This window comes from Mesoplodon mirus (assembly GCF_964341445.2).
Source record: "Mesoplodon mirus genome assembly, chromosome: 15".
Classification (NCBI taxonomy): Eukaryota; Metazoa; Chordata; class Mammalia; order Artiodactyla; family Ziphiidae; genus Mesoplodon; species Mesoplodon mirus.
The window spans coordinates 10,412,431-10,427,396 of NC_138991.1; the positions used below are offsets into that span (position 1 = coordinate 10,412,431).

General features: G+C 43.9%; 1 protein-coding gene across 6 annotated transcripts in view; it reads left to right on the plus strand.

Annotated features, from left to right (window-relative positions):
- NFATC2 (nuclear factor of activated T cells 2) overlaps positions 1–7,075 on the plus strand; it is a 160,699-nt gene extending 153,624 nt beyond the window's left edge. For all 6 annotated transcript variants that reach the window (XM_082600579.1, XM_082600578.1, XM_082600576.1 and 3 more), the window contains one exon: positions 2,565–7,075. In XM_082600579.1, the coding sequence (XP_082456705.1) occupies positions 2,565–2,620 (56 nt within the window). In that variant the 3' untranslated portion in view covers positions 2,621–7,075. The remainder of the gene's footprint in view (positions 1–2,564) is intronic.
- Positions 7,076–14,966: the final 7,891 nt, after the last annotated feature.

The following is a 14,966-nucleotide window of genomic DNA, read 5'->3' on the forward strand; positions in this document are numbered from 1 at the left end:
CCTCATCCGCGGCCAGGGGCACGAGCTCTGAGGTTTCAGAAAGAAAAGGTTCCTCTCCCCCAGAGAGGTTGCAACGGGCGCCAGTGGGCCTCGCTCTGGGACCCGACGGGGCGGGCGGCCGGCCGCCTCCCTACCCCAACCGCGAGGGGGTCCGATGCAGAGCGTTCCCCGAGTTTTCTAGATTCGACTGTGGCTTTCAGAAAGCCAGGGTGGTTTCCATCCAAAGGGAGGGGGAAGCTAGACCGTCTCCCACCCAGCCCCTAACCTGGCCCCGAGCTCCGAGAAGGGAAACAACCCTTTGGCGAGGGCGGTGGTGCCAGTGGCCCTGCCCAGCAGTTATTTTTAGAAAGCCGAGGCCGTGGAACGTTTCCACTGAGGATTGACTCCTCTCGTTTCCTAGGTTGAGAAAACAGGAAACCCTTCAGAATCCGGGCTTTGAAAAGCTTCGCGTGAAGCCGCACCGACCCCGCCTCCCCCTGGCCACGTGCTCTCACTCCTGCCTGGCTGTCCTCACTGAGGGCCCCCCGGCCGCCCAGCCCTGCACACTTCCCAGAGGCCGGGGCTGCAGAGGCGAGGGGGTCGTGCTTCCTCCAGCTCCGGGAGTCAGCTGGTATCTGCTACACAGTCAGGGCCCAGTTAGAGCTGGTTAGCCGAACACACGAATTCACCCCCAGCATTCCTATTGTTACTCTGATACATACATTCTCATCCATTAACAGCCAGAGATACTGCGTCATGTGCTCGTACATATATACATATGCACATACCACTCTCTGAACCGACATCTGCTCTACGCCGGGGACTGGGATAACTTTTTCACTGTGTCATCTCATCTAAGCTCCTCAACAACTGTAGAAGGAAGGTCATATTTTTATACACAGTTTACAGATGGGGAAACTGAGGCACAGAGCAGTTACATCACTAGGGCGAGGCTCAGCGAGCAAGGAAGCAGCAGAGGTACGATTCCAGCCCCGGCCACCTGGCTCTAGAACCTGAACTCTCGAGCTCCCCTTGCACCTGCTTTCAGCACACATCTGAAGAACAGTGAGCGATGCCTGATTGGTTTCTGCCACAAAACAGAGCCCACTGGTGTAAAGCACTAGGTTTAGAGTCCAACACAAAGCGTGGGGTATCACTACCCATCACACAACTGACAGCTACACAACACCGGTTACCTGGCCTCCTGCTAGGAGCTTGTATGTACATCAATGCCCAGCATCCTCACAACAGCCCCCAAAGGTACACACGATGAGGATTCTCACTCTACAAATGAGAAAGCCGAGGCACAGAGGGGTAAAGTCACACGGCCCGTTTAGTGAGGGAGCCAGGAGTCAAACCTTGCTTATCCAGCTGCAGAGCAGTGTGTTTTTGCTCTCTTCTTATTCTGGGAGTTGCAGACTCATCCAAGCAGGGGTTTTCCAGGGAAAAGCACCCTGGACCTAGGAGAGCTCAGGGTGGAGGGAGTCTGAGCACATCAACAGTTAACCCTCACTGCTCATCTTCCATCTCTGTAACTTTAGGATAAGGCTGAGATGAGAAAACAGAGGAGGAGGGGCTGTGAGAAGAATTTAGTGCCAGCACCAGGAGAGGGGAGATTCATCTACCTTTTATGGGACCCCAGAGGGGTCTGCCTCCTTTTCTGCTCCCGGGCCCAGTCCACACAATCCAGCTGTAAAACCGAAAGTGCATATACACACTTTAGGGCAGGTGCACACCCCTGCCTGGTGTCTGGGCTGCCTTTGAAGGCAACTTTTCCCTAAGAACATTGAAGGAAGCCTTTTTGCAAGAGCCACTATTCTAAGACTTTACTGCCTTGATCCTAGGACCTGGTGCCTCAGATAAGTGGCCAGAATGGGAGAGAAGAGCTAGCTCCTTGATGCCACTGGCTGGCATTGCATTCTTGGATCCCTGCTAAATTCCATGCAGCTTTCTGGGGCAGGGGGTAATGGAACACTCCAGAGCCCCTTGAGGACACTTGGTACTTGAGAAGACTCAGAGTGTGATCCTTCACTAGTGAGGAGGGGTAAGGGGGGGTGGAATTCCTGGTTGTGCTGAAAGGGATGAAGATTTTGTTTACATTGATGGCTAGTCTTTGCGGTGGCCCCACCCACTTCCTTTTAAAGGCCCCTCTTAAGAGTCGTAAGTTTTGTGGGTCAAGGAACTGTGTTTTAGTCCTGGAGTGGGTATTTTCTGGATGTTGTAATAACAGACAGAGTTTGGTATACGGTAGAGCGCCTCAAGTGCATTCAATAACAAGGAGGAAGTGTTCCTTAAATCATGCCCCGTGGCCCAGCTCCATTTCTGCCACAGCAATTTTTAAAAGTTACCATTTGGGCAATTTTCACTAACAAACCCATAACACAAAATAGCATCATGGGGGGTGAGGAGGAATCATGATGTGGGAAGGCATTTCTTATGTTAAAGATCGCCAAAGGTATTACTGCAAAGACAAAAACATGTTTTAAAAAAACAGTCCGGTTGTATTAGGTTCTAGAAAGCTAACCTGATCCCTGTTTTGGGTGCCCTCTCACTCGCCCTTACTCTCTCTCTCTCTTCTTTCGTAGTTAATGAAATTATCAGGAAGGAGTTTTCAGGACCTCCTGCCCGAAATCAGACATAGAAGAAAGCCATTAGCAAGACACCGTCCACGTTGCTAACGCCGGAGCCTCCCACCGTCCTCCCCGGTACCCACCCCACCCGGAGGCTGAGCGCGGGACCACGTGCCGGCCGAAAGCTAACCCTCCGTTCCGGAGCTCGCCTCCTCTCTGTGCATTCTGAGTCTTCTTCTAAATCCCAAAGAGCGTCTCGGTTGACTTCCAGGTGTCCCCTCCAGACCTTAAGTGCCTGCTGACCCCAAATACATCCTGAAACAGACCGCCCGCTGGAATGCGCCTGAGAGCTGAGAGCCTGCAGCCGGGGACTCGGGGGACGGAAGATGGGGATGCAGTTAAACCCCAGCCCTTGCCTTCACTTTTTTGGGTCACAGATACAGCTCTTGTACCTTTTGAAGGAAAGGAGCTCTCCAACGGAGCAACCAAAGGAACGTGACCCAGCTTACAGGCTGAAGAAAAACAAAGAAGCCGGCCCATCTTCCCTAGGGATTGCCCGTCCACACCAGGGATGGGCCAGAGCTCAAGCTTGATTTTTCAATGTTCTGCTTCTGAATCAAAAACAGTCTGGCTCATACAAGATCACCTGTTAAAGCTTCTCGGCGTTATGACATGTGTACACCTTTGTTTCTTCTCCGCTTTCAAAAAGCTGGCCGGGGTGGCGGTGGTGGGGGGCCTCTTCGCTAGCTGCCCTTACCCCCTGCAGCACGCGGTCACGGACTAGAGGAGGTCACCCGGGCTGCCGGGTGAGCACGCATCCGCTGCAGACGGACAAGCTTCGCGGCTTTTTGATGTTCCCGCTTTCTTTCCTCTAACAGCCCAAGTGCTTTTCCAGAAAGTACAGTAGTTAAGAAAAATCTCAAGCATGTGCATTGAATTTTGAGAAGGAACGGCAGAAGGGCTAAAGCAACCAAAAAAGAAACAAGAAAAAAGTGCAGGTATTTTTGTTAAGTAAAACGGTTGCAGAGTATGGCAGCTGGCAGGCCTAAGTGCTTCGGTGGGTGGGCGCCCCCATGATAGAGGAAAAAGGCTGAATTCCCTCTCTGGCCTAGACTCAAAGTGGGATACTCAAGCTCACGATTCGGCCCCAAAGTTCATTGGTTATTTTTAACTGAACCCATTGAAACCCGCCCCCCGCCCCAGTCCCAAAGACGCCTCTGCATGAGCTGCTTCATCCAGCACAAATGTGATCTGAATAGAAGCAGATCCTCTCCCACACAGCCCTTAGTTTGAATGCGCTCCGCTCAGACCACTCGTATGGAGTGTGCAACTGAGCTCCGAGCGTTTCTCTCCTCCGGGTGCACCCACAGGCTGCCAAAGTCTTCCTCCTTTGGGGCAATTTTTGCAGACAAATAAAACCGTCCAAGTTCTTGGCAGGTGAGCTTTAAATCACACAGATGTGTTTGTTGACATTCATTGCAGACACCCCAGGACAAACTGGGGATTCCTTTTCGGCCATTTAATTGCTTCCCTGTACTCAAACACAAAGTGTAAATATTCCTGGCACTCTTCAAAAGGCTGTACTCAGGCCTTCTGCCTAGCAGAGTTGATTGAAAAAATCACTCTACGAAGAGAATCGTGGCAGTTAAGGGCCCACTGTGGGTTTTCTAAGTCCTGGCTTTGTCATCAAAACCTTTCTGAGAGCTGGGCCAGGAACTCCAGACCTGTGACCCCAGCCTGGTGTGTTTGGGGCTCCAGAGAGAGGACAGGATGCAGCACATGTCTGTACCCTTTTGGTCAGGACCTAGCATTTCTTCCCTCCCACCCCCCCCCCAAGGACAGGGGACTTTTCCACCCACCCCAAGCAGAGTTTAGCAAAATTCTTTTCAACAAATAGAATGCCAGTAAGAAGTTGACCGCCATCGCAAAGCTTCTGGGATGCAAAATTCTTCCTCAATAAAGCGTTCCTCATCTAAGCAGCTTTACCTAAAGAACTTTCTCTCCAGCAATATTGAGTTCACGGGGGAAGGGTTCAAGCGTTTGGTTTGCGATTTGTTGTCACTTGACCTGGCTGGGAGCCATTTTTTGCACATGAGGGAATTTGGCCTTTCCTCAGTTATCTGAATGTTTTACCCAAGTGCCTTCCTACTATTGTAGCAGTCGCTCAGCTGCCTTGTGCATGGGGTGAAAAAGGACTAATGCGTTTTTTCCATCACTATTCTAACCATGTTAGTGCAAAGGGCCTCCTAATAGTTCAAATTCCTGTATGTATAGATGTACGTGTGTGTGCGTATAAGACACCCACGAACTCTTTTTCTAAGACATCCTAGCTGGGTATTATAGGAAGCACTTTCATAAACAACTATACCAAATAGCAAAGGAAAGAAACAAAACATTAGTTTTGAGACATAAACAGGCAAGAGAATGTGTAGTAAGACTCGACAGCAGTCAAAGTTTTGTCAGATACAGATGCCAGGAGGAGGTTTTGCCAAGAGTAGACTGCTCATGAAATATTTTCAGTATGGGGAGAGGCAATAGGTCCTCGAAGAGAGAGAAAAAGGATGTCTAAACCGTCAAGATGGGTGTGTTGCACGTGTGTTAGAAGGATCTGTTAGGTGGAAGTTTGTACTTGCTACAACCAAGGTAATGTAAATATATAGCACTTCCAAGAGCAATCTGCCCTGTTGCTGAATGTAGTATATTTCCAAAGTTTGAGTCTTCCTGTATTGTACAAAAATACTGCTGCTTGATAATATGTAATAGCAACTCAAATTAATGAGTATGGTCTTAAATTTTATTTTCTTATCTGTATTTTTATGCTTTTTATCTGTCCTCAAAATATCGCATCCTTGTTGGAATTAGAAAATATTTATAAGTGGTCAGAAATCTTTTTCAAGTGTCTCTTTTTACGTATACATTGAGGATTTGTTCTCCCTAAGAGAAGGGATGTATTCTTGAAGATTTGTTCATTGTTCCAGGAAAAAAAAAACAAAACCCAAAACAAAAGCCCACCTCAGAGCCTGTTAGTCACCTGTCTGCTAGAAGAAACCATCTCCAGAGAAAGGAGGGGGAATGGCTCCGTGGAAGAAGGAAGCACCTGTTTGTTGCTTGAGGATGCTGCTGACTTCAGCTCTGAGCCTCCATCTTGTCACTGAGAACTGGAAATTGTTTAGCTCCCTCCAATAAGGGACCTAGTAGGTGATTTTGATGTAACAAAACTGCCTGTGTTGTAATGGGGAGTCTAGAAAAGACACAGGAGTAATGGGGAGTTCCCAGAACAGAAGTGCGGGCTAATGTTTACAGAGCTAACTGAATCCTGGTAGATAAACCCCCGTACACGTTACCCAAAGGACATCCAGAGTTTTCCAGCAAAGACACAGACTAGATGAATCAAGTCGATTCTTTCTAAGAACTGGGAAGCACTGATGTAGCCTTTCTTGTTTACATCCAGTGGCCAAGCCATCCCTCTCAGGAAGCCAGCCTTGGCCAGTGCGGGAGCTGTCATGTGTAGACAGATCGGAAGCTGATGTGTTCTCATTTCTCACTCTGGACTAAAGGGGAGGCTTGAGTTTATTTTCACGTCAAACCCTTTCCAAGACCACCTTATTTGTTCAGAATTGAAAGAATGTCAGGGGTCTGGTTAACAACTTTGTTTGCTTTACGTTTACAAGTGGCACAGGGGTTGTGACATTCTTGACGAGTCGGGGTAAACCTTCCTGAACTCACTTTTGGAGGGCCAGGCCCTTAGCAGCTACCCAACATATCTTAACCTTGGATCTCCCAAGCTTGGGTCTCGGGCATTAAATCTCATGGAGCCAAACCAGCCAATGCAAGTGGTTTTCCTGCATTCCAGCTAAATGCTTACGAAAAAGAAGCATCACATTAAACTGATCACAAACATCAATTTCTCTCAGCTTTCATGAGTGCCTTGAGTTATAGCCAGCATCACTGTCTTAACTCAGTTTGTTTAGAAACAAATGTTTCGGGTGATTGTTGAGTTAGCAGTGGCTCCATAAGCCAGCCCTTCTGAAAGTGAACTGGCGTGTTGGGTGCTGGAAGAAAGGTTTAACACCCTGCCTTTATGCAGCTGTTGGCCAATTAGAATAAACTCCACCTGCCTAGTTCAGGCTTTGGATGCAAATGATGCTGTTCTATTAGCAGGTACTTTCAGCACTCTGATTGGCCCGAACGGATGGATGCTGTGGTTGGGACAAGCTTAGCATCCTGACACACCTTGTCAAAGAAACTCACTCGCCCCTGTTGCCTCTACAGCCCTCAGAGGGGAGAAAATGTTGAGAATGTCCTCGCTAATTCTCCAACAAATAGAAGTCTCTCCCACGGGGTGGTACTGGAAGGCTTAGGTTTTGAAAATCTTGACTGTTAAAAGGAGTTTGAATACATCACATTCCTATGCAAAACGTTTTTAACCTTCAGTTTAATGTAGTTTATTTTTGCTATATGTAAAGTATTTTTATACGGCTTGTATCATGATAGTTTAGCAATAAAACAGTTGAAAGCAGTGGCTACTTTGGGCGTATCTTTTCTTCTCTAGAGGTGCTGTTCAAATACCCCTTTACATTTTGAGTTCGTACTTCAAGGACCATTTTTTGTGTGTGCACATCCACGTGTGGGTTTACCGCTCCTCTCAGCCCCAGGAGGTCGGCACTATCCATTTTACATCTAACCTCCGATATTTGCATCTTACCTCAGAAGCCCAAGGTGACGGAGTCATGAGCTCAACCTGGATTTGTCTGATTCTCTCTCTGCTCCCTCCACCGCAGCTCCGCTATAATCTGTGTCTCTAGGCCTCTTTAGAAGTAACATCCAGGTAAACAGATTTATAATGTCCACCTTGGGTCTGCTTGCAGAGGGTCCCAGAGCATTTACAGGCAACTGGGCTGAGCAAAACAGTCACTTGCAGAGCAAAACAGTCTTCTGCTTGAATATCTTACAAAATTCCAAAGTTCCCTCCAAATTATCTTTTACCATCAAAAGCCGCAAACAGAATTAGATATTATAAATACTAGAATTTTCCAGCTGGCTTCCTCCTTATAACAGCTTTTTCTCCTATAGCTAAAGCATCTACGAGGTTTGGAAAAAATTTCTATTTAAAGTCTTAATGTAATACGGTTCAACTGTCATCCCACTCTTCAGCTCTACCCTTAAACCCTAGGGAAGCAGGGTCTCAGCCCCAGGCCCTGTACTTCAGGGACCACTTCACCCCAACATAACTCTACAGTGAGGATACATTTTTGGGGATTTCCCAAGCCCCCTTCCAGTGCCTGGAACCAGCAGTACCATGTGGGGTAGGGTGTCCCAAGCATATCAGGGTCCTGTATGAGTTCTGGCTTGAGATACCCCTGGTCCCCCTCAGATGGGGCCAGCTCGTTCCCATTTATTTCCTTTGGGGCACAAGGTCAACAGGACACAAGATGCCCCAAAGAGCTCCAGTACCTGCACCTATAGGGTCCTGGCCAGTTGCCAGAAGAGCTTCCTGGTGAGCAGATTGCTCCTAATGGCCAGCACAAGCTTTTTATTTTTTGTGGGATCGGGTGAGATTGGGCCACCAGAATGGTGCTGAAACACTGATTTGAGGATGACTCAAATTGCTTATAAAGACAGGAGCCCCACAAAAAGTATTTCCCCAGGCCCGCCTGCCCACCCACCCACCCTAGGGGCAACTCTGCCCCTCATGATTTTTTGCTCTAGATGTATACAACCAATTCTCTTTAAATTCACTCGTTTTCTGAAAACCTTATGTTGCTTTTTCCCAAATAGAACCCAGAATCATTTTAAGCAGAAAACTAAATACAAATATAAAACTATACAGATAAAACTCTATAGCCATTAAAAAAATAAGTCTGTGTCCTACATTTGTGTGAGGTACATACCACAAAATTCAGCCTGGGCCTCAGTTTCCCCAAATGTAAAATGAAGATAATAGTCCCCACCTCACAGTCAGTACGTGCTTAATAAATGTTAGCTAGCAATACAACCTCCCATCATTTAACTAACAGATTTAAGGTTCACCCAAGGCTGGACCTCATTTTCCCAATATCTGGAAGGAAGCATTCAGAGCTTTGACAACAGGTCTTGAATTTTTCTAACTAGATAATTAACTAGCTACCTAATTAGTTAACTGGATAGTTAAAGCCCCAAACACGAGCTTATCCCATTTTCAAATACTGAAATGAAAAGGAAACACACACTGGGGCATCCAGCCTCTCCTTCTTGGGGACACTTTGCAAGTCTGTCAATGTCCCTTGCTACCTGCAGCAGCATGGCGTACTTCTGTACCAAGGAGCAGATATATAACACTGTCTTAGTAACAAGCGGGAAATTAAGAAGTTACAAGGCTTCCAGGAGCAAACAAAATGCTGACTCCTACACAGGCTTTTCAGGTTCATAAATGGAAAGGAAACTGGTTTCTTGGCAAGAGCAGGTTGAATATGAAATAATCCCATGAAGGAGGCACAGACCCCAGGGACCATTAAGAAATGAAAGCAAAGTCATTTCTTTTGTTTGAGGAGCTCTGGGAGCTGTGATGAGCTGCACCAAGCTTTCTCCAAAAAGGGCTTCCACTCTAAACTGTCTCTGCCTTCACCCTCCCAGTAAAAAGTCAGCAGTCCAGCTTGGTAAATGGCCCAATGTGGAGTTATCACCAAAGAGATGGAAAACCCTGCCCAATCCCAGGATTTTCAGGAATTCTTGGTTTACTAGAAATTTTAAACTCAAATTCTGCACTGAACTCCAGACACAAAGCACTTTGACAACTGGATCTTAGCTTTTTTTTTTTTTTTTTTTTAAGCAGGGAGGGAGCAGCTCAGGGCTTTCTATGAGCTACTGATGGGGCTTCCCAAGAAAGACCCCCAGATCACATGGCTGCTGATCAAGAGCCCTCTGTAATTAATACCATCAGGACAGCTCTTGAGGAGAAGCATTCATAGGACGATCCTGGCACCAGATTTTAAGTACACCTTCTCATGCACACTCCAGACTCATGCACCTTCCTGTGTGACATCTCCACTCTGATAACCAGGAGGCATCTCTAGCTCAACGTGCCCCCGATCTTCCTAATTTCCAATCTCCTCTTCCCACCCACAACCCTCTAGTACACCCTGTCCTCCCCATCGGTTTACGGCAACACCATCTAAGCAGCTGCACAGTCAAAAACCTGGGAGCGACCCTGGATCCCTCACTGTCCCTGGGCCCCACACATCAGCAACGTTTGGTGGATCCGTCTCTGAAATCACACCTTTTTGCTTCATGCAAAAAGGCCAACAGAGCAGCCCCTTGACTGTCCTGGTTCATGCCTACACTCACTGCCTGCACAGTGGGCAGAACATACCACACCCGCTCTTAAAGCCTTCCAATAACTGCCCTTTGCATTTACTTTTTTTCCCCAAATTTATCAAAGTATGATCGACAAAGTGTGTATATTTAAGATATACAACGTAGTATCTTGATATATGTTAAAAATTGTGAATTGGTTACCAAAATTAAACTTTTTTTTTTTTTTTTTTTTGCAGTACACGGGCCTCTCACTGTTGTGGCCTCTCCCGTTGCGGAGCACAGGCTCCGGACGCGAAGGCTCAGCGGCCATGGCTCACGGGCCCAGCCGCTCCGCGTCATGTGGGATCTTCCCAGACCGGGGCACGATCCGCGTCATGTGGGATCTTCCCAGACCGAGGCACGAACCCATGTCCCCTGCATCGGCAGGCAGACTCTCAACCACTGCGCCACCAGGGAAGCCCCAAAATTAAGCTCTTTAATGCATACATCACCTCACACAGTTACCTTTTTTTGGTGGTGAGGACATTTGAGATCTACACTCTTAGCAAGTTTCAAGTATACTTTTATTAACTCTAGTCACCATAATGTACATGCAGCTTCCAAAACTTATTGATCTCAGAAGTTAAAGTTTGCCCCCTTTGACAGAATCTCCCTGATTCCACAACCCCCATCCACAGTAACCACTATTTTACTCTGATACAGTAAGTCCCCTACATATGAATGAGTTCCATTCTGAGAGTGCATTCGTTAAGTCCCATTTGTTCCTAAGTCTAACAAAGTTAGCCTAGGTACCCAACTAACACAATTGGTTATATTGTACTGTATTGTAATAGGTTTATAATACTTTTCACACAAATAATACATTAAAAAAAACAAAAAATAAAACATTTTTAATCTTACAGTACAGCACCTTGAAAAGTACAGGAGTATAATACAACAGCTGATGCTTCTTAGCAGTACCGGCTACATCACTGCTGCTTTCACGTTTGCTTCCGGACATCCTGGGCTTGAAATAAATATACTGTACTACTGTACTATATACAATAAAGTACACAAAAGCACAACTACCTGTAGAGGATGCACGCATGTGAAAATGTACGCCAGACACGTGAACTAACTTAATGTGACTGGACACGTGAACTCATGTTTGCATCTTTGAAAGTTCGCAACTTGAAGGTTCATACATAGGGGACTTACTGGACTATGAGTTCAACTTCTTTCAGTTCCACATTTAAGTGGGATCATACAGTATTTGTCTTTGTCTGCTGTATTCCACTTAGCATAATGCCCTCCAGTTTCATCCGTGTTGTCTCAAACAGCAGGATGTCCTTCTTATGGCTGAATAATATTCCATTTTGTGTGTGTGTGTGTGTACATATATATATATGTCACATCTTCTTTATTCATTCACCCATTGACAGATACTTAGGTTGCTTCCATATCTTGGCTACTGTGAATAATGCTGCAATGAATGTGGGAGTACAGATCTCTTCGAGATCCTGTTTTCAATTCCTTTGGATATATACCCAAAAGTGGGATAGCCGGACCATGTGGTAGTTTATCTTTAATTTTTTGAGGAACCTCCATACTGTTTTCCATAGTGGCTGTACCAATTTACATTCCCATCAACAGTGTATAGCGGTTCCCTCTTCTTTTTTTTTTTTTTTTTAGGGGTTCCCTTTTCTCTACATCCTCACCAACACTTACTTTGACATTTTGATAATGGCAATCCTAACAGCTGTGAGGTGATATCCCATTGTGGTTTTCATTTGCATTTCCCTGATGATTAGTGATGCTGAGCATTTTTCCATATACCTGTTGGTCATTTGTATGTCTTCTTTGGAAAATTCAGTTTTGATATACAAAACTCTAAAGATTCCACCAAAAAGCTATTAGAACAAATTCAGTAAAGTTGTAGGATACAAAAATCAATAAACAAAAATCAGTTGCATTTCTGTATAACAAACTATCTGAAAGAGAAATTAATCCCATTTATAATAAAGAGGAATAAATTTAACTAAGGAGGTGAAAGATCTGTACACTGAAAGCTGTAAGTTATCGATGAAAGAAACTGAAGATGACACAAATATATGGAAAAATATCCTGTGTCCATTCCACTCAAAGCAATCTGCAGATTCAATGCAAACCCTATCAAAGTTCCAATGGTATTTTTCCACAGTGATAGAATAAACAATCCTAAAATTTGTATAGAACCACAAAAGACCCCAGATAACCAAAGCAATCTTGAGCAAGAAGAACAAAGCCAGGGGCATCACACTTCCTGATTTTAAATTACATTACAAAGCCATAGTAATAAAAAAAGTATGGTACTGACATAAAAACAGACACAATGGATCAATGGAACAGAATAGAGTGGTGCTCAACATCACTAATTATCAGGGAAATGCAAATCAAAATCACAATGGGATATCACTTCATACCTGTTACGATGGCCATTATCAAAAAGTCAAAGATATTAGGTATTGGTCAGGATGTGTAGAATAGGGAACCCTTATACACTGTTGGTGGGAATGTAAATTGGTAAAATCACTATGGAAAACAGTATGAAGGTTTCTCAAAAAAATTAAAGATTGGACTGGAAGAGTTAATATTGTTAAAGTACTACCCAAAGAAATCTACAGATTTAATGTGATCCCTATCAAATTATCCATGACATTTTTCACAGAACAAGAACAAATAATCCTAAAATTTATATGGAGCCATAGAAGACCCAGAATTGCCAAAGCAATCCTGAGGAAAGAGAACAAAGCAGGAGGCATAACCCTCCCAGACTTCAGACAATTCTACAAACCTACAGTAATCAAAATGGCATGATAATGGCACAAAAACAGACATATGGATCAATGGAACAGAATAGAGGGCCCAGAAATAAACCCACACACCTACGGTAAATTAATCTTCAACAAAGGAGGCAAGAATATACAATGGGAAAAAGAGTCTCTTTAGCAAGGGGTGTTGGGAAAGTTGGACAGCTGCATGTAAATCAATGAACTTAGAACACACCCTCACACCATACACAAAAATAAACTCAAAATGGCTTAAAGACTTAAACATAAGACATGACACCATAAAACGCCTAGAAGAGAACATAGGCAAAACGTTCTCTGACATAAATCATACCAATGTTTTCTTAGGTCAGTCTCCCAAGGCAACAGAAATAAAAGCAAAAATAAACAAATGGGACCTAATCAAACTTACAAGTTTTTGCACAACAAAGGAAACCATAAACAAAATGAAAAAATGACCTACAGAATGGGAGAAAATATTTGCAAATGATGCAACCGACAAGGGATTAATCTCCAAAATATAAACAGTTCATACAACTCAACAACAAAAAACAAACCCAACTGAAAAATGGGCAGAACTAAATAGACATTTTTCCAAAGAAACCATACAGATGACAAATAGGCAGATGAAAAAATGCTCAACAGCACTAATTATCAGAGAAATGCAAATCAAAACTACAATGAGGTACTATCTCACCCTGGTCAGAATGGCCATCATCAAAAAAATCTACATAAATCCTGGAGAGGATGTGGAGAAAAGGGAACCTTCCTACACTGTTGGTGGGAATGTAAGTTGGTACAGTCACTATGGAAAACAGTATGGCTGTTCCTCAAGAAACTAAAAATAGAGTTGCCATATGATCCAGCAATCCTATTCCTAGGCATATATCCAGAAAAACTATAATTCAAAAAGATACATGCACCCCTCTGTTCATAGCGGCATTTTTTGCAATTGCCAAGACACGGAAACAATCTAAGTGTCCACCAACAGATGAATAAAGAAGATGCGGTACATATAAACAATGGAGTATTACTCAGTCATAAAAAAGAACGAAATAATGCCACCTGCATCAACATGGATGGACCTAGAGATGACCATACTAAGTCAGAAAGATAAAGACAAATATCATATGGTATCACTTATATATGGAATCTAAAATATGACACAAATGAACTTATCTACAAAACAGAAGCAGACTCACAGACACAGAGAACAGACTTGTGGTTGCCAAGAGGGAGGGAGGGTGCCGGAGGGATGGAGTGGGAGTTTGGGGTTAGCAGATGCAAACTATTATATACAGAATGGATAAATAGCAAGGTCCTACTGTATAGCACAGGGAACTATATTCAATATCCTGTAATAAACCATAATGGAAAAGAAAGAATGTATATATATATATATGTATAACTGAATCACTTTGCTGTACAGCAGAAATTAACACAACATTGTAAATCAACTGTACTTCAATAAAAAAAATTAAAGGTAGAAACTACCATATGATCCAGTCATCCCACTTTTGGGTATATATCCAAAGGAAATAAAAACAGGATCCCAAAGATAGATCTGCACTCCCATGTTCCCTACTGTGGCATTATTCACAATAGCCAGATAGGGAAACAATCTAAGTATCTGTCAATGGATAAAGATGTGGTAGGTATATGTATAAACACACACACACACGTGTATGTATACAAACATATATGTATATATACATATACACATAATGAAATATCATTCAGCCATGAGAAAGAAAGATATCCTGTTTGTGACAACACAGATGAAACTAAAGGACATTATGTTAAGTGAAATACGCCAGACACAGAGACACAACTACTGCATGGTTTCACTTATATATGGAATCTAGGAAAGAACATAAAGTCAAACACATAGAAACAGAAAAAAAGTGGTTTCTGGGGGCTGGGCAAAATATGGAGAGGTTGGTAAAAGGGTACAAAGTTTCAGTTGTAAGATAAATAAGTTCTGAGGATCTGATGTAGAACATGGTGACTGTAATTGATATTGCTATTGTGTAATTGAAATTTGCTAACAGTACAATTTGAAGGTTTTCACACTCAGAAAAAGATCAATCTGTGAAGTAATGGATGTGTTAATTAATTAGATGGGGGAAATCCTTTCACAGTTTTTAATCAAATCATGATGTACACTTTAAATACCTTACAACTTCATTTGTCACACCTCAATAAAGCTGAAAAAGAAATCAATGTTCTGTGGGAGAATGATGGTAGAAGCCTCCTATTCTGCCATCTTGCTGGTATCACTTTAATTTCAAAAAAACAGGTAGGGGCTTCCCTGGTG